This window comes from Nothobranchius furzeri, chromosome 19 (genome assembly GCF_043380555.1).
Source record: "Nothobranchius furzeri strain GRZ-AD chromosome 19, NfurGRZ-RIMD1, whole genome shotgun sequence".
In the NCBI taxonomy this organism is placed as follows: domain Eukaryota; kingdom Metazoa; phylum Chordata; class Actinopteri; order Cyprinodontiformes; family Nothobranchiidae; genus Nothobranchius; species Nothobranchius furzeri.
Genome location: NC_091759.1, coordinates 8,039,431 through 8,063,978, shown reverse-complemented (window position 1 = coordinate 8,063,978; position 24,548 = coordinate 8,039,431). Strand labels below are relative to the sequence as shown.

Sequence of the window (24,548 nt, the reverse complement as noted above, 5' to 3'; positions counted from 1 at the left end):
CCGGATAAGCGGATGAAAATGGATGGATGGAAGGATTTTTAAGGGGGCCAATTGTAAGTTTCCTTCCTCTGCATATCCTCTGAAGAGTAGCAGCATGGGGGTCTCAGAGCAACTCTCACATGTTCTTAAAACAAAGATTGTTCACCATCATAGCTTAAGGGAAGGATCCAGAAAGCTGTCTCAGAGAATTCAGCTGTCTGTTTCCACAGGTAGGAACATGTAATGTCCAGAAATGGTCAGTTTTCATGTACAGTTGGACCCCTTCAGTATTTGGACATATGGAGACAGGAGTCTACATTTGTGGCCTTTAATCTGCCAGATCCTTCCATTCCATCAGCTGGAGTCCGGGCTTCTCTGCAGCTCGGAATACATGATAACATATTGTCAACAAACCATTCCCTTCTCAAGCTCCTTCTGTGTCAAGCCTGCCTGGTTAGCTAGGCCGGACTGGACTGTTATGCGAGTGTCTGTTTTCAGCTTATGTGTTAATCAATCGGGACATGGAAAGAACAAATGTTATATGAAATGATTAATAGCAAGATTCCTTAAGAATCCGTTCGAGACGCAAACTAGTTTCAGCCTGTCGTGACCTGGAGGCGACTCTGGACTGACCTGGTCGTACTGCGGTTTTCCTACGAACTTCAGTACCTTGGGGCCACCCGACCCCCCGACATCTCAGATCCAAAAGAGAGTCTCCACTTGGGGTATGTATACATGACCGATAGCGTCTGATGCCTTTTTGATAAGAACCAACTTCATTGTTAATGCAAACCAATTCTTTTGACACCCAGAACTCAGTTCTTCTAGATACGAAAGTTCTGATAACCTCACATTCACATATAGTTACCATACATCACATTCCACCCTCCTAGATCCATCCATCACAGTAATATTAGTTAACTTGTCGTGTTTTAATTGTTTGGAAAATAAATTCATACTTTTTTATAAACCTGACTCTCTTCTTGAGTCAATACAAAGTGTTCTACAATCCCTGAATAAACAAAGAATCCTAAATCTTCTGGTTAAACATTAAATACCAATCAGACTGGATTTCCATATTTATAAGGAAATTCACATCACATTGGTCAAAGTGTAGAGTAGTATATTAAGCTTTAAAAGCACCCAACTACATACAACAATCGCCTCTCTAATCAAATCAAATCAAAGCTTTATTTATAAAGCGCCTTCCGCAACCCTGTCAGGAAGCCCAAGGCGCTGAACATGGTACAGTACAAAGTTAAATAAAGTGAATAAATCAGAAAATAAAAGCAATTCAAATTACAGATTACAAATTACAAAAAAGGTGAAACATTCTAGTAGAATACAAATGTGTAAAACAAGGGAAAAAGTGAACCAATGAAAACTGTGAGATAAAGTCAACATAAAAGAGGGCCAAATTCAAACATGTTCAGGAAACGCCAAGCGGAGGAGGTGGGTTTTTAGGCGACTCTTGAAGACTGGCAGAGATGGGGACAGCCTAACTGAGGGTGGCAACTGGTTCCATAGTGACGGTGCTAGGACTGAGAAAGCCCGGTCCCCACGGGTACGACACCTAGAACGAGGGACAACGAGCAGGCCTTGGTCAGAGGAGCGCAGAGCGCGTGATGGGGAATGTCTGTTCAGGAGCGTGGCTAGATAGGGGGGAGCACCACCCTGGAAGAAATTATAAACATAGACGAGGAGTCTGAAGTGTGAACGATAGCAAACCGGAAGCCAGTGCAGGGAGGCCAGAACCGGACTGATGTGGTCCCGTTTCCTGGTCCCAGTCAGGAACCTGGCGGCGCTGTTCTGCACAACCTGTAGGCGACGCAGTGTTGACTGACACAACCCTGCATATAGAGAGCTGCAGTAATCAAGCCTAGAAATTACAAATGCATGCAGTACCCGCTCCAGGTGGGCTCTTGACAGCATGGGCTTGATTTTTGCAAGGCATCTCAGGTGAAAGAAACTGGACCGGATCACAGAATTGATGTGAGCATCAAATTTAAGGCCAGCATCAAGTTTCACCCCCCAAACTGGTAACAACTGGTTTTGAGTAGGGAGAAAGAGGCCCAAGATCAACATAACGATCCACATTCCTGCTGTTGGGGTGAAAAACAATGAGCTCTGTAATGAGCTCTACAAACATAATGAGGAAATGGAGGATCACAGGTACAGTTCAAGTTGAGGTTCGAAGTGGCAGACCAAGAAAAATCTCAGATGAACAGAAGCAAAGAATGGTGAGAACAGTCAGTCACTCACAGAGCAGCACCAAAGACCAACATCATCTTGCTGCAGATGGAGTCTCTCTGCATTGTTCAACTATTCAGCACACTTTACACAAGGAGATGCTGCATGTGAGAGTGATGCAGAGGAAGCATTTTCTCCACCCACAGCACAAACAGAGCCGCTTGAGGTTTGCTAAAGCACATTTGGACACGCCAGCTTCATTCTGGAATGAGGTGATGCGGACTGATGAAACTAAAACTGAGCTATTGGGCATAACAAGGAGCATTATGCATGTAGGAAAAAGAACACAGCATTCCAAGTAAAACGCCTTCTACCTACAGTAAAACACGGTGGTGGTTCCATCATGCTGTGGGCTGTGTGGCCAGTGCAGGGACTGGGAATCCTGTCAAAGTTGAGGGGTGCATGGATCACACTCGATATCAGCAGATTCTGGAGACCAATGTCCAAGACTCAGCGACAAAGCTGAAGCTGCACCGGGGCTGGTTCCCTCAACAAGACAACGACCCTAATCACAGCTCAACATCTACTAAGGCGTTCATGCAGAGGAACAAGTAGAACGTTCTGGAATGTTCATCTCAGTCCCAGACCTGATTATTACTGAAAATCTGTGATGTGAGTTGAAGAGAGCTGTCCATGCTGGAAGCCATCAGACCTGAATGAACTAAAGATGTTTGGTAAAGAAGAACGGTCCAAAATACCTTCAACCAGAATCCAGACTCTCAGTCGGAAGCTATAGGAAGCATTTAGGGGCTGTTATATCTGCAAAAGGAGGATGTACTAAATACTGAGTTAATTTATTTTTTGTGCTGTCCAAATTTCTTCCTAATTTTGTTGAAACAATTATTGCTCATATTTTGGTAAACCCTATGAACGTTATTTCACTTCTTAATGATCACTGTGTGTCTCCTGGTATGCTGAACTTCAAACTTTTATCATAAAAATGAACGATTTATGCAGGAAATCGTGAAGATTAACAAGGCGGCCCAAACATTCGCATCCCACTGTAAATAAAGTTTATTTCTATAGCTCCAATCAGATCAAATCTCAGTGCCTCAAAAAGACATGGACGTTAAAACATGATTAAGACAAAAACAAGAAGAATAAAAAATAGAAATTTGAGAAGGATAATTAGAATTAAAGATATAAATGAATAAATAAATAAATATGTACATATGAAGAAAAAGTATGTACAGTAGCACCTTTAGCCGTTTGAAACAGATTATCCTCTTTTAGTGTCTTCTGCCCAGCAGGGGGCGACAAATTCCTCCCAGGTTTCCCTCCAGGAAGACTGCATCAGCAGAATGGTAAATCATGAATGGTAACATCTGCTGAGCTTGAGACTCTCTTTGGTCTCCTGTCTGTTACTTTCCTCCACACAGACGCAGAGTGAACGTTTTAATAATTAAAAATAAGATCCGCTCTCCAAGCGGACATCGCTTCCTCTCCGTTCCTTTGTGTGAAACAAAACTTTATTTTTGGGAATAATTTAGGAACCATTCCTTTTCCATGTTTGGGTTGCAGAGATGGGAAATCCAGACCTGCTGGACCACCTCAGCGGCTCTTCTTCAAACGAAGGCTGTTCAGATGGGAACCAGAGCAAGAAAAGTAGTCGTTTTATAATCTGAATTTTACGTTGCTGTAAAGGTTTGACCGTAAAATCAGATGGGATGAAGGGAAATAATGAGCACACAGGAGACTCCTCCTCTCGATCCTATCCTCCTTTTGTCCGGATATAAATTCCTCTGTTTGGGAGAAGGTCGCGGGGCTGATTTAAACCCAGTCATGTGCTTTTTCCTGATCCACGAGAAGAGGCACCTTATCTCTGTAAAACAGCCGAGCGGAGGAACCCTCGCTCAACCCTGAAAGCACCATTAACCCTTCCATGTTCCGGTCAACTATAAAAAAAAAAAAAACACTTTTAAGTCCTCGGATCCTTTAGGATCACTCTCTGAAGTTAAAGTTAAACATTATTATTAATTAAAAAAATGTCGCTTTTTGTCCTTTAGTCTAAACTTTGTGAATAAAACTTGTTTTTCTGCTGAAGATTGAACGTTTTATCAAGGCCAGAATAAGAGGAGAAATCTGGGTGTAGGTTTTCACGCTGACTCATCTCATTAGTGCTTCTGCTGCTCGCTCTGCAGCCTCGAAAGGCTTCAAGATTTAGTGAAGTTGTTCTTTTTTATAAAACCAGAATAAAACAGCAGATTGCTGTGATGGATGTCCTCTGTGTTAATGTGCGCAGTGGCCTAAAATGAGTAAAGCTACTCTGACTTAAAAAGGCCTGTTGTTGGCTCACCTCAAGCGTGAAGCGTGCAGCTGATTTAATCTGTGTCAGGGTGTGTGTGTGTGGTGTGTGGTGTGTGTGTGTGTGTGTGTGTGTGTGTGTGCACCAGCCAGCTGCATCTCACCTCAACTCAGAGGAAATGTTGCTTTCATAAATCGGCGTATTTGACGTGCAGAGGGTTAAACTCACCACTAAAAAACCCGTTTGTTCTTCTCTGATCTTCTCTAACTTTCTCACCTTGGATATTAAACATTCATTTCTTCCAACTGGACCTGAGGAGTAGAAAAGAAAAGCATTATAAGTTCCTTTTAAAGGTCCTGATTAACCCTCCGCGGCACCGTAGCGTCCCTCATTAGTTAACCACTTAAACCGCCGTGTGTTTAGCGGTTGGAGACTGCCATGCGTCATTTGTAGCTTTGAGGTAAATGTCGAACGAAGCTTTCTGGCAGCGGTCAGGCAGCTGACTTTCAAAGCATCTCTGACATTTAACGAAGAAAGAGCAGCAAAAGAAGACGCACAGTTGATATTTCAGTGAGTTCAGGTGTCTCACTCTCACACAGGACAGGCTTCATGTCGAATAATGAGACAGGTTGGACTGATTAAGTCACCTGCTGGACTGAAAGTAGAGTTAAGAGAGGTCAAAGGTTAAGAGGAAGTACAAATTTTAAAGTGGCACTGTAAAAAGACAAGGAAGGAATCAGGATTGTAAAGTATTAAAGCTGTGGTCTGTAGTGTGATGTCATCAAGGAGAGATTTTAAAATGTTGTCCCGGCTCCTCTCCTCCTTTTGGGTGGAGCTACAAGCCACGCCCACACACACACACACACACACAACTGTGTAGCGCTAACGGAGAAGTGATGTTTTTAACACGGTCCTGCCCAAACACACCTGATTCTAATTGGCTCGACACATGGGAAGCGACGTGCAGCAGCGGCAAAAGCCAGCAACGAGCTCCGCTACAGGGCGAATAGCAAGTCTTCCGTTATTTTGATCGGCTGTCAGATTGGAGGGAATTTTGGGTTATGACAGCAGTTCAGAGGTGAAACGGCAGTAGATGTGAAGTCTCGAAAGGTTTTACAGAAACCAACTCGCCGACGATGTCCCACACTGCTGCCTTTTTGTGAAGATCTCTATATTCTTTTGTATAAATGTTGAACAGCTCTGGGAAATCCGACATCTATTGTCAACATTTCCTTCACGCTTGCCCGGAGATGAACTGAGAAGAACCCTGTCTGCTCACTGGTCAGTCAACAAAACCTCCGCTGATTGGTCCTTGTCCGAGCGACAGCGATTTCTGGGATCGCGTCGCTGGCTTGCCTGTGCACGACGCATGAGCACAAAAAAACTTCACATGCATGTTTTTCACGTGTCGCTTAGCAGGAAGGAGACCTGCCATTATCGCTTTGTCGCACATATCTCATTGAAAATGAATGGAGGAGAGGGTGGTGGTTCCTCTTTTTAAAAACTAACCAACTACAGAGGGATCACACTCCTGAGTCTCCCTGGTAAGGTCTGCTCAGGGGTTTTGGAGAGGAAGGTCTGTCGGATTCAGGAGGACCAAGGTGGCTTTTCTCCTGACCGTGGAACACTGGACCAGTACTCTGGGAGTACGGGGTACCAGGCCCTCTGATATAGGTCGTTGGGTCCCTGACTGGTGTCAGAGCTTGGTCCACGTTGCCAGCAGTAAAAGTTGGACTCTGCCCAAGCTGCCCTTTGTCACTGATTCTGTTGATAACTTTTATAGACAGGATTTTTAGGTGCAGCCAAGGTGTTGAGGGAATCCATTTTGGTGGCCTAAGGATCAGGTCTCTGTTTTTTGCAGGTGATGTGGGCCCGTTGGCTTCATCAGAACGTGATTTCCAGGTCACGCTAGAGCGGTTTGCAGCCGAGTGTGAAGCAGCTGGGATGAGAATCAGCTAGTCTAAATCAGAGACCATGGTCTCGGATTGGAAAAGAGTAGAATGCCTCCTCCGGGTCAGGGACGAGATCTTGCTCCAAGTGGAAGAGTTAAAGTATCTCGGGGTCGATAGGTTGATTGGTGCTGTGTCTGCAGTGATGCGGGCGTTGTACCAGTCTGCTGTAGTGAAGACAGCTGGGCCGGTAGACGAAGCTCTCGATTTACCGCTTGATCTAGGTTGTTACTCCCACCTATGGTCACGAGCTTTGGGTAGTGACAGAAAGAATGAGGTTGTGAATACAAGCAGCTGAAATTAATTCTCTCTGCAGGGTGTCTGGGCTCTCCCTTAGAGATAGGGTGAGAAGCTCGGTCATCTAGGAGGGGCTCTGAGTAGATCCGCTGCTCCTCCACATCCAGAAACCCTATGTCCTGTTAGTTTACTTTAACTTTTGGACCAGACAGTATCTTAAAGGGACCGTTTAGGACAATATAAAGAATATATTGCCATCATAAGCATTTGTTTCTTCAGTTTAAAGGTTTAAAGTTTTACTTGAATCGTCCACTTGATGGCGCAATAGAGCACGGTGCCTCAAATCGAGAGTTGACCAGTTGGATGGAAAGCTTCAGCTCATCATGAAGCTTCATCTCGCCATCACTAGCTCAGACTTCTAGTCAGGATGCCTCCTGGATGCCTCCCCGGTGAGGGTTTCTGGACACATCCAACCAGGAGGAGACCTAAAAGGAGACCCAGGACACGCCGGAGTGACGGTCTTTTTCATAACTTTTAAAAAGTCCTAATTTAAAACTGTTCTAAGATGTTTAGTCTTTGCTCTGCTCAGAGTAGTGGTTAACTCATCAGTCCGGTAGGAAGTAAACTTTATTTCTCCAAACTGAGTCCATTCAGGAGGCATTTGGGGTAAGATAATATTCTATATGCTTTACACAGAAACACAAAAATCTTTAGTTCCAAACTAATATTAAATACTCATAATTTCTTGAAAGTATTTTATTTAAAGATAACATAATGGTTAACTGTTTTCTTTAAGGAGATGGGTCATCTATGTAAATAATCCTGAGTTATTTCACTCGTTTGGAAATAGTTTGTAACACAAACCTGAGCAGATGCAGCCTACAAACCTTTTTAGATCCAGTAGAAAGATAAATCAGGGAAGTAGAGGATGGGAGGGATGCTAGCAGAGGATGAGGATGGTGTAGGAGTGGGAGGGACCGTTCTGAATCATCGCCGGGACTTTCCCCCTCTCTCTCAGCAGTCACGCACAGCACCAGGCTGCACATTCATTAAGCTAGTTCAGATCAAGAAGACATGTTTTTCATTCTTTTTAAAGCTTTTGAACTTTTAAAACATCCAGATTTCTGCCGTGTGAGCGTCTCTTTAATGGGATTTTAATGCTAACGGAAGTCCTGCACAGCGACTTTCCTGTTTGTGGAGCGTTTTCCTCCTTTTTCCTGGATCATACTGGCTGGTAGAGCTCAATCAGGCTGGTTCCCTTTTCTTTCCCTGTTGGAGATGAGATCCAGTTTTATGCAGGTCAAGCCTGTATCCACCCAGCAGTGCAGTGTGAGTGTTTCACTGTGTTGGAGAGCGCCTGATCGGCGTTTGTATTGGTTTTAGAATCGTGTGAATCCGGCCTGAGGGGGTTAGAGAGTGAAGTTGGAAACATTAACGATCCGCATGGAAAACGTCATTTTTGTCCAACACCGAGCTTTGATGTTTATAAATTATGTAGCAAACCAGCCGGTGGGTTTGTTGTTGTGGAGGAAAACACGAAATAACACGATTCTGAGAGTAATTACAGCCTAGACCTCAGAAAAAAGCACTTTATAATTAATAAAGCCAATTCTAATGTATATGTGATTTTTAATGTGGGTTGTTGAATTAAAATCATTCTTTTTGGGTTTGATGTATTTGTGAAAACAATTGATGCAACCTTTTATTTTAACATTTTTTAATACTTCGATTTCAGAAGATAATATTGTTTAAATCTCCGAGGTGCATCTATGTAGATATAGACTTTTTGCATTTGTATTATTTATTAAGCGTGACTTTGCTGTCTTTAAGGTCTTTTTATCTTATTCTTGCATCTAATTTTATTAGTCTATCTTAAATTGTATTTTTTAAATCAGCTGTTATGTCACGTTGATTTTGATGCTGAGAACGTTGTAAATCCATGCAGCTAGGTCATGTGTATGACTCAGCAACACCTAAACACGTTTGTAGCTCAGTATCTGTCACAGACGGATTTAGAATTAGATTTGTTTGCTAAAGTTCATTCACTGAGGTGACCATCTTGAATCAGGTTGAACCAAAGAAATGGAATTTCTAATTTACTTAGTGACACTAAATAGGTTTCCTGGTTCTCCTACTGGTTGAAAGTGGAATTACAACTGTTGTAAACAGCGGTGCAGCAGCCTGCTGTAGCTAGCGATAACAAGCTGACGCTTGTTAACGCTAACCTGACATGTATGCTGCCGGGAAGAAGGCAGGAACATGCAGCAGTGCCTTGCCCAGGTTCGGGGGGGCCTCGGGTAGACCTAGGCTCCTCTGCTGTCCCATCACAGGGGAGGGGGAGGTCCAGGAGGGGGAGGACCCAACCTTACCTGGATGTCCTATGTCTTACATATTCTGAAAGTTGTGCAAATGCAGGGATGGGCATAGATATTCTGCTGGGGTGGGGCTGGGTTGGTGCCCTTGGACTCCGTGAGGCTCTGTAATGCTGCTGCTTTGGGCCCTGGCAGGATGGGCTGGGGTCTCCATGCCCTGGGTGGCTTTGACAACAGAGGTGCCTATTGGGGCCAGTGGGGGAGCTGCCCTGGAGGGCTAAGCCCAACCAGCCATTCCTCCCCATCCCCACACATTTCTCTCCTCCTGCTCCCTCACATCTTCACACAAACATGCACATATAGGACCTTGGGGGGTGGACAAGTCAGGGAGTGCGGGTATAGACCCCATTTCCGCATTCCTGTGGCAACCTGCCCCCCAATTTTATTTGCACCTTATACACTTCCACCGACGACATTCCACACAAACACACACTTAGGGCCTTGGGAGTGAGCACATTCAACGGCACTTGGCAGGGGGAGTTCTCAGCCTCCTCCCGAGTGCCGGTGCCCACTTCCAATTTTAAACTACACTTAGACACCGAGGGCTGTGGGTGCAAGTGGGGTGGTGCGGTGGCATCAGCTGGCATACGCCAGACAATGCCTGCACTGCCCGCTCACCACAGCCATGGAATACACCTCATCAAAAAACATTATATTGGAGCAGGTGGAGGGAGACTAGGGGTCTTAGCCACCTCTGTTGTTGCTTGGCTTCCTGGGGCTGGAGGCTAGGAGGGAGATCTGGCCATCTGGTTGGGGTCTGGGGTGGTGGGTTGCTGTGCTCAGCGTTGGGCGGGGGAGCCTGCTCATCAGCACCCCAGCAGAAAGGGTCAAACTCTGGGAACCGGTGATGGTTGTTCCCAATGTGCAGCAGTACCGGGACCAGAGTGAATAGGGTGTGTATGGGGAGCATGAGTGAGTGTCCGGCGTGCATTTTTGTAAGTCTTTGGTTGTATGTGCATGTGTGAGCATGAGGGAGGGAGTGTGTGACTGTGTTTGTGTATGACTGTATATGTCAGGTGGGGCCTTTGACTCCTCCCCTCTCCTGGGACTTCTTTTGATGATATAGATCTTCGTCTCCCCTCCCCCTGCCACACCTGGTGTGGGGTGTGGTGTCTTGGTCTGCCTGAGTGTTCGTGGCTCCCGGGACAGGGGGTTTAAGATTTTGGCGTCTGCCTGATCAATCCCGGTGGCTGCCTGGTGGGGTCTGGGTCCCTGGGCTCTGCTGGGTCCCTGGCGGGGGTGGTTGCCCCTGGGTCCCGGGTCGCTGGGTCCCGGGCTCGACCGGCTAGGGGGTGGGAGGCTGCGGGCGGGCCTGTGGGCTTGCCGCTGATATCTCCCGGGACTCTGCCGGCTGCTGGTTGTGACCCCCCGGGGCGATCCTCTGTGCCTCTCGAGGGGGGCGGGGGCCTTTCTGGTTGCAGTCTCTTTGGGGTTCCTGTGTTCCGGGGCAGCGCCTGGATCTCTGGGACTTGGAGCTCCCCCCGTCTCTTACACATCTTTGGGGGGGCGGATCTGTGGTCCCTCACACTCTCTGTTGGACGCTCCTATAGATAAACCTTACATAAACAAGCGCGTTGGGCACGTTCAACACATGTCTTAAGACTATGGTGGGCACTTAATGCACTATGATTTATTATCGTGTGATTGTTCAGTTAAACAATGTTGATTATATATTTCTTCATCAAGTTGACGCAGTGATAGCTTGATCTTGTTGTGTCCCATTTTTTTTTTTTTGCTTTTTTTCTTGTCTCGTCTCTTGTCTGCAGGTCTAGAAGCAGACTCTTGTTCATTATTGTTTATTTTTGTGGACCCCCCACCCCCACCCCCTTGCCCCTCTCCCCCCACCTTTTGTCTTTTCCTTTCTCTTTCACCTCTGTCGCCGTGTCTGGTCAGAATTACAAAGCATTCAAAAACAATAACAATAAAGTTCAGGCGTGACATTAAAAGCAGAAGCTTTGATGCTCCACCTGAGAGTAAATCTGTAAGGCTTGTTACCAGCATTCGGACATCAATTCTGTTTGCTTCACAGCCAGACAGGACATGGTTAAATAAATAAATAAATAAATAAATAAATAAAATAAGCTAACGCTAACGCAAGCCAACTGATCCTAAATGAGCCGTGAAGTAGAAAGATCCACACAGTTGGACAAATATATTACTTACAAGTCCAGTAGCAACAACGCCAGGTCACAATCAGTCCGTGATTTTTGTAGCCTTCGTTAGCTCCCTCAAACTAGCGTAGGTCGCGCCATTGTTTACTCTGGTTTTAGCTCTTTGCTTTGCCTCTAAAGACATTACTCTCTTACTTTTACTTCCAGGCTCCACCATGATGCCAACAGAAAAAGCAAAAAATTTTTTCTTGCGCTTTTTATTGACTGTTAGTGAACCGAGAAAGCTAACTGCTAGCCTTTATAAAAGCTACAGACACAGAAAACTGCTATTGCCGTAAAGCAGTTAGAGACCAAAAATGAACAAAAGCTAACTACAGTTTCTGGTCAGCAGAGAGCTGTTGTCCCGTGTGAAGCTGCTCAGGTTTGTGACTCAAGAATCCCTGAAACCAGTTTGAAAGCAGTAGCTTAAAGTGTTACGTCGACTGGTACCACTAAACTTAGTTGCTTCAGTGTAAAGAGTAACATACGTTTAAACACAACATATAACAGCATATAACGATGTAAATTACTCTTTAGATTTAGCAACTGGGTTTTCACTCAAGCAAAAATAAAATCTAAGTTTAAACACAATCTAAGCAGTCAGACTTCTTGAAGATGTGCTTGCACCTACTTGTGCAATAATTTCCTGGTACTGTCAGGAGCCTCTTTAATTAGTTAGAACCATTGAAGTCATAACACCTCCCCTACCTTGTAACCTCCTCCTCTCACTTCTCTATATTTATCCCTCTGCTTCAGCTCTAGGGACTCCTCTGCGTGCGTGTTCAAGCATCCCATCCCTTATGTGCACGTGTCTCTTTGCACATGATGTTTCAGTGCAGAGTGCACTCAGCGAGTGCATGTTGGAGTGGGTCTGTGGAGCTCCTGGCATGCATGAGCAGGATAAAATATTCAGGTGACACTCCAGATGCCCTGGTTCTGGAAATCCCTCCTGTTTTCCGCCCGTTTGTGCTGTTAGGATGCTGGGAGCTTCAGGCCACACTTCCGTCGGCATTCCCGCTTGTTTTGCAGCAGTTTGGTTCAAATGAAAGCGTGCAGGAGTTGCAGACGGGACACAGGTTTATCCTGAATGATGACTGCTCAGATAGAAGCAGAGGATGTAGCCCACAGGCTTCAGAGCACTTTGTGCATTATAAATCAGCCTCTTTGGTGTTTTTTTTTTTCCTTATTCCTTCCTGACTTAAAGTTGATGCAAATATATATATATCAAAGGCATCAGCTCTTCCTTTAACCTGAACTGGATTCAATTCCAGCTGAATAACAAATGCAAGAAAAAAAGTGATTAATGCAGGCTGCAAGTGCTCAGAATGAAACGGCCGTAGTGTCGCTGCAGCTAAATGAAATGCTGAGTGGCTGTAGAGGTTGCTGACATGGCTGGAAAAAGTATGAAGAGTTGCATATTAAAAAGTGAAAACGTGACTAATAAAGGGCTCTTTTGGGTGTTGCAACTAATGAAGAGTTGGTAGGTTTTCCAACGTAAGTTTCAGTTATGAAAAGTGTTTAATTTTTCATGTTTTGCAATCAGGCCAGAAGTGGAATTCCCTGCAGCTTTCCCCTGAAACACGAGGCCGCAGGCAACAGTTGTAACAGATGTAGACAAAAGCATAGATGTTATGGTATTTTATTTTATTTAAGTGATGCAAATGTTACAAAGTTTATTCTTTTGTTTATTCTATTCGTGTAAAATGTTAAAGAGGATGAATTTAAAGGGGTAGTAGAATGTAAAGCTACATTTAGGCAGCTTGGGTTGTTAAATGCACCATACCAAAAACTCTGAGCCGCAGCTGTTATACGTTATATTTGTAAATTGGTCATCTAGAAAAGGTGAGGAAGAGATGGTCTGTTCTAGAATAACTTCATGATAACACGTAATGAGCAAGCTACTCCTGCTTCCGTATGTCCTCACCCACTTCAGCAATGCTAACGCTGCTAATGCTAGTGTGGATATAAAGAAAACAAAGTACACTGAAGCACAAACTTTCTTGTTTGTCTGTTAACTCCTCCACAAGCCATGGGAGTCACTCATCTGATTAAAAACTGAATGTTTGTTGTTCTGACAGCACCACCCAGGGCTGGAGGACATCAGTCCCAATGAGGAGGTGACAGACACAGAGGACAATGAGGAGGAGGACCTGGGCGTCCTGGACGACCAGCGGAGCATCATCCTTCACCTTTTGTCCCAACTCAAACTGGGGATGGACCTGACGCGGGTAAGAGGCAAACCGTCTCCATCACAGGTGACGCCAGAGAGAGTGGAAGATAAATGTTTTATCTTCTTCATAGGTGGTGCTGCCCACATTCATTTTGGAGAAGCGCTCGTTGCTTGAGATGTATGCCAACTTCATGGCCCACCCCGACATGTTCCTGTCCATCACAGCCGGGGCCACAGCCGAGGACCGAATCGTCCGATTTGTGGAGTACTACCTGACTGCTTTCCACGAGGGGCGGAAAGGCGCCGTCGCCAAGAAACCTTACAACCCAGTTCTGGGGGAGACATTCCACTGCTCGTGGGAAGTACCACGAGATAAAGTGAAACCTTTGGTCAGGCCCAACCAGGGGACTCCAGGGAAGAGCTCCAACAACGCCCAGCAGGGAGAGGACTCAGCAGGGGGCTGCTACAGGGTCCGCTTTGTGGCAGAGCAGGTTTCCCATCATCCTCCAGTGTCTGGATTTTACTGCGAGTGTCGGGAGCGAGGGATGTGCGTCAACGCCCACGTCTGGACCAAGAGCAAGTTCATGGGCATGTCCATAGGAGTGTCCATGGTGGGGGAAGGTGAGTCAGTCCACCTTAAAACACAACATCCTCCTTAAACTGAAACAAAAAAAGTTTCCATCTTATTTAGTTTTGTGAAATAGTCTTAATAAATGAAAATTTAAAAACAAAATATCAGATTTTATGTGAATTTGACAATACATTTTCAATCAAGTGACTCTTATTTTGAAACTACAAAATGGGAAGTGATGTTGCCGGACCTCAAGCTTTATTTTCCCCCAGTAACCTTCACACCAGTGGATTCTGTTGCTACAGCTTTTTAAACAGTTTTGTGTAACAATAAAGGGATATTCCACCCAAAAAGGAGATTTTGTCTGTTGACATGTTTCCCAGCGTTTAGATAAGTGGGAAAAACTATTTTTAACGAGCCCTGTCATTCCCCGGACCCAGCTGTACTCCTTTAGCTTAGCATAAAACACAGTAGGTCAATAGATCCAGCTAGCATTGTGAGTAAAAACATCCTTAAAGTCACTCAGTAATGATCCCAGTTCTGCTTGGTGACCTAAAAAAACGAGTCATGCCTAATACCACTCACATAAACATCCTATTATTGCTAAAGTACAAGTAATGTTTTTGGTATGCTCCTGCTCAGATCGTAACTGCTGATGCATCTCCTCAGCCTTCATCAGGTTCTGCAGGAGCTGCTTATCACTCGTGTTAATTAGATCTGTGGGGTTGAAGCAGAGGAACTTCTAAAGCCACCACTACAACAATAGGCCGATGTAGCATTGGGTTGTTTTAATAGACTACTACTTTATATCATAGAACCGAGTCAGTTAAGCATATTTAAGTTACTTCGTACCCCAACTTTAAATCTGCTCCTGCAACAGTTTTAATTACAAGCAGATGTTCTATATCTGAAGTTGAAACACAAAAAGGAAACAATCCCACTCTGAATGTCCTCTCCCTCTCATCAGGGGTCTTGTGTCTCCTGGAACACGATGAAGAGTACGTCTTCACGCTGCCCTGCGCCTACGCCCGCTCCATCCTCACCGTTCCCTGGGTGGAGCTCGGAGGCAAGGTCTCCATCAACTGCGTGAAGAGCGGCTACTCGGCCGCGGTGACATTTCACACAAAGCCTTTCTACGGAGGGAAGGTGCACAGGTCAGCGTTGTTTCTTCACCCTCACAGCAGCTGCATGAATTGATGGTCTTTAAATCTTTATTATTGGAGGTTTTGCTGTAGAAGGTTGCTTATTTTAACAAACCTTCCCTCAAAAATCTCAAATTTGACAAATAGGCATTTCTGTAATATTTACAAATGCTACTTTAAAATAATTTAAACTAGTTGTAACTTGTATTTTATTTATAAACTCTATTAGCATAGTTCCATTTCTTCAGCAGCGTCTGCAAAGAACAATTTGATAGGAATGAAGGATTTCTCTCTCTCTCTCTCTCTCTCTCTCTCTCTCTCTCTCTCTCTCTCTCTCTCTCTCTCTCTCTCTCTCTCTCTCTCTCTCTCTCTCTCTCTCTCTCTCTCTCTCTCTCTCTCTCTCTCTCTCTCTCTCTCTCTCTCTCTCTCTCTCTCTCTCTCTCTCTCTCTCTCTCTCTCTCTCTCTCTCTCTCTCTCTCTCTCTCTCTCTCTCTCTCTCTCTCTCTCTCTCTCTCTCTCTCTCTCTCTCTCTCTCTCTCTCTCTCTCTCTCTCTCTCTCTCTCTCTCTCTCTCTCTCTCTCTCTCTCTCTCTCTCTCTCTCTCTCTCTCTCTCTCTCTCTCTCTCTCTCTCTCTCTCTCTCTCTCTCTCTCTCTCTCTCTCTCTCTCGACATCTACTACATTTTCCCTGCCCGGCGTTATGTAGAGGGTAAAGTAAGGGGTAAAATAAACTATCCGAGGACATAGAAGATCAACACAGGCCACGCCTCCAGAGTGCCAAAAGCCCTTACAGCCGAGCGAGCAGGAGTCAGAAACCGAGCGCGCTGAGAGGCTGACGCGCGCGCACGTTTTCCTCTGCCGTGTGCTCGTTGACAACGCGCGCACGCAGGTTTGTCACTTGTGCGCTCACAGACACAGTTTGCTCCCTCTCAGTGCAAAAATGACCTCTCGCCATTTATATTTGCGCTCATGAGTGCCGTTCACGCGCGCTGTGGACCCAATGCGCGTGCACGGGTTGTGACACGCTTTAAACGCCATACCCCTGCCTTGAGGTTAAACCTCAGAAACACACAATTGTTTTGTGAGGATTGAAGCTAAGGAAGACATTTATCTGGAATATAATATAATTTTAATAAGTTTTTGGTCTCTGGTGCAGCGAGGGTTAAGGGGAAAAGTTATATTAAAACATTGGACAATAAATATTGATCAAGATCAGACCATAATAGTCTGTACCCATGGAAATGAGGAATGATTCATGACTATGGTGCAGGGCTGCAGCAGGTCCTTTCACGTTCATATTTGTCCAATTTCATCCGCAGAGTAACGGCGGAGGTGAAACACAACCCCACCAACACCATCGTGTGTAAAGCTCAGGGCGAGTGGAACGGCACGCTGGAGTTCACCTACAGCAGCGGGGAAACCAAAGTCATCGACACGGCCAAACTCCCCGTCATCAGGAAGAAGCTGAGACCACTGGAGAAGCAGGGCCGCACCGAGTCCAGGTGATGACAAGAACCCCTAGAGAGGTTCTGGATCAGTGTTTAATGACTTCATAAGTGAAATGTTATATTTTAATAGTTTCAGATCTGAAAACCTCATGACACATTGTGACTTTGTTCCGGCCTGCAGGAGGTTGTGGCAGCATGTGACCAAGTCTCTGAAGGAGGGGAACATGGACGAAGCCACAGAGCACAAACACCGGCTGGAGGAGAGTCAGAGAGTGGAAGAACGACAGAGAGCTGCAGCCAACAAGCCCTGGAGACCTAAATACTTCACTAAAGAGGTAAAACATTTAACAAACACCTCATCTGGATATTTTCCTTCCATCAAACTGAAAGAATATTGAAGTGTTTTTAACCTGAGCCCTGAGGACAGCTTCTACCTGTGGGCAGTGAGAGTTTTAAATGGTTCGATGTGATCACAGGGTGCGCTTCCTTCATTATTTTTCTTTTTAAAAGAAGGAGTTTGTTACCCCCCCTCCACTGATGGACAACGTTTTTAGGTACATTACGGCTGATGTTTTTTAGCCAGTGATGTTTTTAGTAAAGTTGTTTTGATTATGTGGCTTTTACAGACGTTGTTTGTGGCACAAGTAATCTCGTTATGCTTTTCTCTTTGCACAATGACAACAAATTCATTCATTCATGAACCTCATGAATGCTTAAAATTTCTGCTCTAAAGAAGCTTCAAGCTGTTCAGTTTATCATCCACGAAGCCTTCTAAGCTATATAAATACCGGCTGTCTACCTTTCTGGGGTGTTTAAAGTAATATTTGACCTTCAGTTTCAAAACTTGTGAAGACTTTTACTTTTACATTAATTGCTAAAACTTCCATCAAAAGCAGCCATTTGTAAACCTTTACACACAGGTGATACCTTGTCTTGGCAGGTGCTCGGGGCCTCCAAGGGCCCTCAGATCCAAGTCAAGCTACGGCAGCCAAACTAAGGTGTACACATGCATTTAGTAAATGGCCTGTATTTGTATAGCGGGTTCTACCTCAAGGCACTTCACGTTTCATTCCAAAGTCAAATTTTAGACTAAGGCTATTGGAGTCCGACACAGCATGTAAACACACCGGTTGACCATGTGACAGCATTGTTGCCGGTGTCGGTACAGGATCTGCTCGGGGTCCTTTGACTGCCGATGACGTCAAAGTACGGCAAACCCACTCGGACAAAATACACTACACATCTATTCTGTTGGAAAGAATTTAGCAGTTTCGTTTTTAAAATAATGTTTCTTAAGACGTAAGTTTGTGTTTATAATGGTATTTGTAAAGTAAAACACTATATTGTATTCATAATGTTGAACTCCTCTTTGAGCACATCCCTTGAAGAATCATAGGTATTAGCAACACCTGTGAAATTGTATTTGCAGGAAAGAAGTGTGTCCCGTTTATTGAAGTATTTTGTGTTTAGTTTTTGACGTCTTGTCCATGCGTACTTCAGTTACGCTCATAGCTGCTAGCCAAAACTCTGGAGTTAAAAGTGTTCTGGCTTTACTAAAATACCTGTCTGTACTTATTTGATTGATGGTAGTTTTACTTTCTATTAGACTCCAAATGTAATCATTTGACGAGTTTCTAATTCATAATTTGTAAGAATGTAATCGGTGATATTAGCATTAGCATTCCTATGGATTTTCCACGTATATTAGCATTGCGCTAACCACTCGCTGCCAAATTGCAGCCTTTGCGAATAGAAAATCTCCTTTTGTCACATCGCAATTTAATTGCACATGCAGTTAATCGTTCAGCCCTAATTTACATGCAGCTCTATGCTAAAAGTGTATTTTCAAAGAGGTAATGATGGATTTCTTTGTAAAAGTTGTCCATCTTTCCAACAGAAAGATTTGCCTGGACCAACGTAACGTGATAACAACATAACGTGATTACATAATTCTGTAAGGCTCATGTTCAGCCAATCAACTACTTAGACGTCACCGGCAGTCGACGGACCCCGAGCCGATCTTGTAGAGACACCGGTCTCTCACTCCTTACACAGATGTGTTTTGTCCTCTGTAGAAGAAAACATGGCGTCTAACACGGCATCGCCCAGGGACTAAAGCCTGATTTATACTTTTCCGTCAAGGGCGACGGAGAACGCAGCTTCCTGTATATTCAACCAGCACCGCTGTAGCTCCGTAAAGAAGTAAACCGATTGAAGAACGCACTGCGGAAAAAGTCAGAAAATGATAACATTTATTTACCCGTGACTGAAGGAGTACAAAATACGGAGCAAATGTGGGTTTGGAGGTGGTGACCACATGAAGAGGTGGAGGAGAATGAAGGACAAACTTGTTTCAAAGTCTCTGAACTGCATAAACACATAAATACACGAGTGTTGTGGTGGCAGGATACGCCCTCTGTTGTCCTGGCGGGGAATTGTTTTGCAACACTCCGCAGCCTGAACAGAAGTTTGAATGTGAAAACCTGTTAGACACGGTGTGCGTCTCTCCGTTGCAGAGCTCACGGAGAAGTATAAATCAGGCTTTAGACCTGCTCCCATGTAGTTTAGACCCAATTTTATTGTTATGTTACAAAGTCCACATTTCCAGAGATCAATGGTAAAAACTACACAGTGTTGCTTTTCTGGTAATCAAGAGTCAAATTCATGTGTAAAGACATGTTCCGCGCCTAGCCGTTAGCCCATCAGTCCAGGAAGTTATTTACCATGTGTAATTAACTAGTAATTTGCACTAACCCTGTACTTCCTGTGCAGGGGGAAGGTTGGCTTTTTAACAACTCGCTGAGGAAATCCACCTGACACCAGAACCGCCGCCTCTCACGGACACAAACTGAGACCCTCAGTCTGAGGCCATGACGGGAGGCAGAGGAGCAGCCTCGTCCTCCACGGATCTCCAGAATCACCGAGCAACCCGACGGGAGCCACGGATCCACAGTCAGACTCAGGACAGAGCAAGGACTCATGGGAGACTTTTCTAGAACAGCTAATAGAATATTTCTATTATCACTTAGCGAGGGTCTTCTCGTTTCCGTTCACGTTCTCAGACATTGCCGTGTTTTTAGTTGTGACACATGTGACTGTTTATGAAGCACTTTTATCTGAGAGAAAACTATTTTTACCGTCGTCGTGACTTTTACTAACCTGAGCTTTACTGAACATAACCTGATTAAATTACAAGTACTATTACATCATACAGTATATATTAGAGTATTTTACAGCGAGAGGTCCTGATCATTGTCACTATGAATGTATTTAGGCACATTTTACTACTTTCCCAAACTGTGTTACTCACTGTGACGTCATGTTCTGCCAAACTGATGATTTCCATTTCTACCTCTCATTTAGCAACCTTTCGTTTCCAAAGACGACCCGGCGGGTTTGTAGCTCTGACGGCGTCCTCTGGTCTGACTAGGACCCGTAACCCTCAGTCACATGGCTCACAGTAACAGTGTACTCACAGCTGGTAAACCAAGTGGCCAACTTTCAGAGTTTTATAAAATAAAAAGTTAAAAATCAGATTAGTTTGCTGTGTTTCCGTGTCGTGTAGCAGGGTTGTACCAGCCTACGCGCTTTAGCTCCAACAGCTCGGAACCAGGTGGGCTGGAGCAGGAAGGCAGGCCTTGACTACCATATTTGGTCACATTTTAGCTTAAATTTAGATTTAGCTTCCAAGGACTTTTTTTTTCCTCATTTGTGTTTGAATCTTAAAATTTTATTCACGTCTTCAACTTAAAATCAGTTCCTTCTCGAGCTCGGCTCAGACGATTCTCTGAATTAGAGGGAAAAAGACCGAGAAAGTCTGAAGTGTTCATTAATGCTCGGAAACAAAATCTTAAGGAAAAAAAAGAGATAACTTATATTTGGTCATAGGAGTGTTTTCCAGATGTATGAAAAACCTAAATGACTCATTTTCAACCACAAACTCACCATCAAGGCTAATGCTGCCATCTAGTGGTTCACTTTGGTTTCACCCAAACTAAACCTGCAAAGGGGAGAAAACATTTACAAACCACAAAGAAAAGCTTCAATTAGCACTAAAATAAGAATAAAACACCGATGCTTTGATTTAGGTGTGTATTTAAAGATGGCTGAACAGAACAATGTAAAAATGTAAACTTTGAAGCTCAGCAGGAACAAACGAGGAGCTGATAAAACCTCAGCAGGCGATCAAACCGAACATCACATTAAGGCTTCGTCTGACGTCCCCCACCCCACCCCCCCATCATAAATCAGAACTCAGGGACACGACAGTGCAACACAACCATAACGCAGAGAGAAGAAATCAAAAACGGTTCAGGCAGATTCAAAAGAAAACAGGAAACGGAAGCAGCTGGACGACGTGGAGATCTAAAAAAGTTACTGAAGCATGCAGGGGCAGAGCGGCGTCCCAACACAAACCATCTCCACCCATCTGAGAGGAGGGATTAAACGAACCACACCTGGATTAGAATCCAGGAGTGGGACTAACAGAGTTAAAATAAAAGTACAGTTTTGATCATAAAGAAGTCAGAAAATCCAGCTGTGCATCAGACGCCTCATTAACCGTTCTAAACGTAATAAAACCAAAATCACACTAAAGGACTTCAGTCACGACCAAAAAAAATCAACCGTCACCTAATTTTGATGCTTTTTTTCTCTTAATAAACTCAAAAGCTGGACGTGTGTAAGCCGTTATTCAGCTAATTAAATTGACTTTTATATTTTAATAATAATAACGACAGTTTGTGTGAGACGGTTCCCCGTTGGGACACAGCTCCTGAGAGCTCTGAACACATTCCCACTACTCTTCCTCACCGCTGGTGGTCTTCCTCACTTCCTGCAGACCAACGGCAACATTAGCAAATTTATTTACTTCTAGATAATTTAAAAAAAAAAGCACAAATACAAATTAAAAGAATTGGGGAAGAAAAGGAAAAGCTTAGAATTCCAGTAACAATGTCACATTTATGAGAAACAAACTTATTTTAAAGATAGAAAATCCTGAATTTGCAGAAAAAATGTCTAAATATGTCGGATTAAAATTAGAAACATAGAATTTGTCATTTTTTAACAAAAGAACTTTACAAGAAAGAGTGAAAAACTTCCAGGATTAAGTCTTAAATCACGTTGATGCGTCTCACACACTTTAAAAGTACATTTTTGAGTTAATCTCTTTTTGTGATCAACACTTGAATTCTTTAGTTTTTACATTTTCATGTAAATTGTTGAGGTCAAAATGTTGTGAAATCAAACTTATTTGTGTAAATTTAATCTTTTTACTCGTTATTTAACCCAATTTAAGCGTTAATCATGGAAATTTGACCTTTACCCTCCAAATTAAGGACGTTGAAACAATTTTTTCCCCTTAAACCATGACATGAAGCCGATTTCCCCCCTCAGCCCTCTCATTTACGCCGTTGGACAAAAAAAAAAAATCGGACCAACGTCAAGTTTTTCAAGGTAAAATCGGGTGATGGTGACGAGGCTTTGCTCACAGGAAGAGCGCTCCCTGCAGGAAGGGAGGCCTAATTTGTTATCATTTCTTTTTACACTTCCTTCCTAAAACCCGAGCAGCACAAACGTACAATCAGAGCAACTTGTGGGAAAAGGGTAGATGTAAAAATTCACATTCAAATCCATCGTCTCCGCTAAATCTGAAGCCTCTCTGGAGGATTATTGCATTCACTGTTCAAAAAAAGACCCCAAAATCAAAAGCTGCATATTTAAAAGTCACCACAAAGATCCGATATATTACCATCATTTTTTTAGATTTTCTTTACAGATCATATTTATACATGAAGCCAATTAGTTTCTTCTAGAATCTGCTGCGGGATCAGAGACGGGAGACAGGAAGGGGACGAGGACGATAAAAAGGTTCATTTTACAGATGATGAGCGACGTTCCTCCATACCGCATACGCTCCCCTGTACACGCGTCAGGAACAAAGTCCTTAGCCTTGCCCTCGTGCCGCGGAGCGAGGTCCATGGGTCTTTGGTGCAAATGTTCCTCATCATCCCGGAAGCCCCCCTCACCCCCCTCCTGATGGATGAGCAGTTAGACCACAGCGCTGAACCGAGGAGCGCAGCCCCGTGTCTCGTCACACATTCAGCTACTAAAATAAAAAAAAACAAGAAAGAAAGAGTAAAGCAAGATGGACGTCCTCAGGATAAAACAGATTCTGGAACAGGCCGGGTTCACCGCTTCCTCCATGAATGAGGACGCTCAAACGAGAAGCGCTCCAGACCAACCACCCCCCCCCACCCTGTGTTCTTCTTCATTGGTTCTTCACGCCTGTTTGAGTTTGTTACCATTATTTCTTTTGGAGCTTCCTGCCCTTCTTCAGGACCAGCTTGTTCTTGATGAGTCCTCGCTTCCTCTTGACCGTCTGGGTAAAGAAACGGAAAAAGGGTCAAAGGGAATCAATGAAAACGTTCCAATCAGTAAAGAACAGACTGGACCAATACTAGGATGATATGGATCCTGTACCTCTCCACCAAAGTGAATGTGCAGGTATCATTAAAAAAAGAACATCTCCTAATGAAAGCAGCCAGACTCGAACACAGAGTGATGAAAAACGGCGTAGGTCTGTAGCTGTCCAGTGTCACCAACAGTCAGAAAATCTTTGACACTGTAAGTAGGGTTGGGCATGGTTTGATTTTGAACAATTCCGACACCAATTCCTCATTTCGATTCTGGTTCCTATCGATTCCCGATTCCGATTCTTTGAAGACATGACGTGTTTTACATGAGCCAGCTAACCACAGGTCCTACTTGAAATAATCTTAACCTCAACATGAATTTTTATTCTATGAACAACAACATCACCTTCATTTAGACACAAACATGTTTTGGAGAAAAAAAGAAAAAGACTTGCAGCACAGCCAGTGTGTTTGTTTCTGACCAGAACCAGTCTGGAAGAAGCCTCTGGGATGAGAGGCTAAACGTCTCCAACATATCCAGAAACGTGCAGCTGTTTTCCTACCTGCAGCAGCATTCAGTCAGAACAGAAAGTGAAACTTAAATGTAGCTGCTGTCAGTAACAATCTAACCCATGGCAATCAAAAATATGCCTTTGGAAATCAAATTTTTTTTATTTATTATTATTATTTACTGTGGCAGAAGCTGGTGTGGTTCACCACAGAGAAGCTGCTCTAGCATGATGACTTTAATTATTCTACAGGTTATTGTTCAGCCTTCTGACGCTCACACACACACACACACACACACACACACACACACACACACACACACACACACACACACACACACACACACACGTGTTGGTGAGCGGCTGCGTCTGACTGCTGGCGCTCCGTGTGTGTTTTTATTTCTGCAATGAGACAAACTCACCACACACCGTCCAGAGTTTGTTCTTTAAAGTTTCTATTAAATCCACCGTGTTGTTGTATTTAACGCTGCAGGAGTTGAAGCTTACATTACGGAGTAAAAGTTCGGCAGACGTGTTTGTTTATATTTGGGTGGGGGGAGGGGGACTCGGTGCTGCACACTGACAGCTGGTGTGATCAGCTCTGAAAAGCGTTGATCACAATTTGCAGATCACGTTTATTTTTCACGGAGGTCGGCCGTGGATTCCTCTTCCGGTCGGCATTCTAGGAATCAAAATTAGGAATCGAAATAAAAAACACTGAATGATTCCGGGAAAAACTAACAGTTGGAACCGGTTTCAATCGAAGCTTAATGCCCAACCCTAACTGTAATGAATCAAAAGGGTCAACTTTCCCCATAGAATTGACACACTTACCCTTCATACACGCCAGAGCAGCAAAGTCAAGGTTATGCCAGCTGGAGGATCCAGACACACAAATCAACCTTTTGCTCACTTATTGTTCTTCAGCGCAGACATAAATAAACTGCCAAGGTCTCCCGCAAAAGCCTCATCTCTCTGCTAAAAGTCAGACTGCTGGAATCCTCACTCTGAATAAAAGTGAACCTAAATGAATCCTACAAGGCTTTACAACTTATAACAAGATGTTTAAATGAAATGTTTGAATAATCTGTGCTTAAATCAATGAAGTTGAA

General features: G+C 44.0%; 2 protein-coding genes across 4 annotated transcripts in view; one reads left to right on the top strand and one right to left on the bottom strand.

The window, feature by feature from the left end:
• The window catches only part of LOC107394547 (oxysterol-binding protein-related protein 10), a 99,651-nt gene extending 79,606 nt beyond the window's left edge, over positions 1 to 20,045 (top strand). For both annotated transcript variants that reach the window (XM_070547597.1, XM_070547596.1), the window contains 6 exons: positions 13,261 to 13,410; positions 13,484 to 13,973; positions 14,891 to 15,077; positions 16,383 to 16,565; positions 16,693 to 16,846; positions 19,284 to 20,045. In XM_070547597.1, the coding sequence (XP_070403698.1) occupies positions 13,261 to 13,410; positions 13,484 to 13,973; positions 14,891 to 15,077; positions 16,383 to 16,565; positions 16,693 to 16,846; positions 19,284 to 19,328 (1,209 nt within the window). In that variant the 3' untranslated portion in view covers positions 19,329 to 20,045. The remainder of the gene's footprint in view (positions 1 to 13,260; positions 13,411 to 13,483; positions 13,974 to 14,890; positions 15,078 to 16,382; positions 16,566 to 16,692; positions 16,847 to 19,283) is intronic.
• A 2,442-nt stretch (positions 20,046 to 22,487) lies between these two features.
• LOC107394545 (dolichyl-diphosphooligosaccharide--protein glycosyltransferase subunit STT3B) overlaps positions 22,488 to 24,548 on the bottom strand; it is a 143,542-nt gene continuing 141,481 nt past the window's right edge. Inside the window, exons 16-17 of one of the 2 annotated variants that reach the window (XM_070547595.1) lie at positions 22,817 to 22,893; positions 22,488 to 22,620 (exon numbers count right to left, since the gene is read on the bottom strand). In XM_070547595.1, coding sequence (XP_070403696.1) covers positions 22,819 to 22,893 — 75 coding nt within the window. In that variant the 3' untranslated portion in view covers positions 22,488 to 22,620; positions 22,817 to 22,818. Of the gene's footprint in view, positions 22,621 to 22,792; positions 22,894 to 24,548 lie in introns of those variants that run through there. The other variant, XM_070547594.1, reaches the window with a different exon arrangement.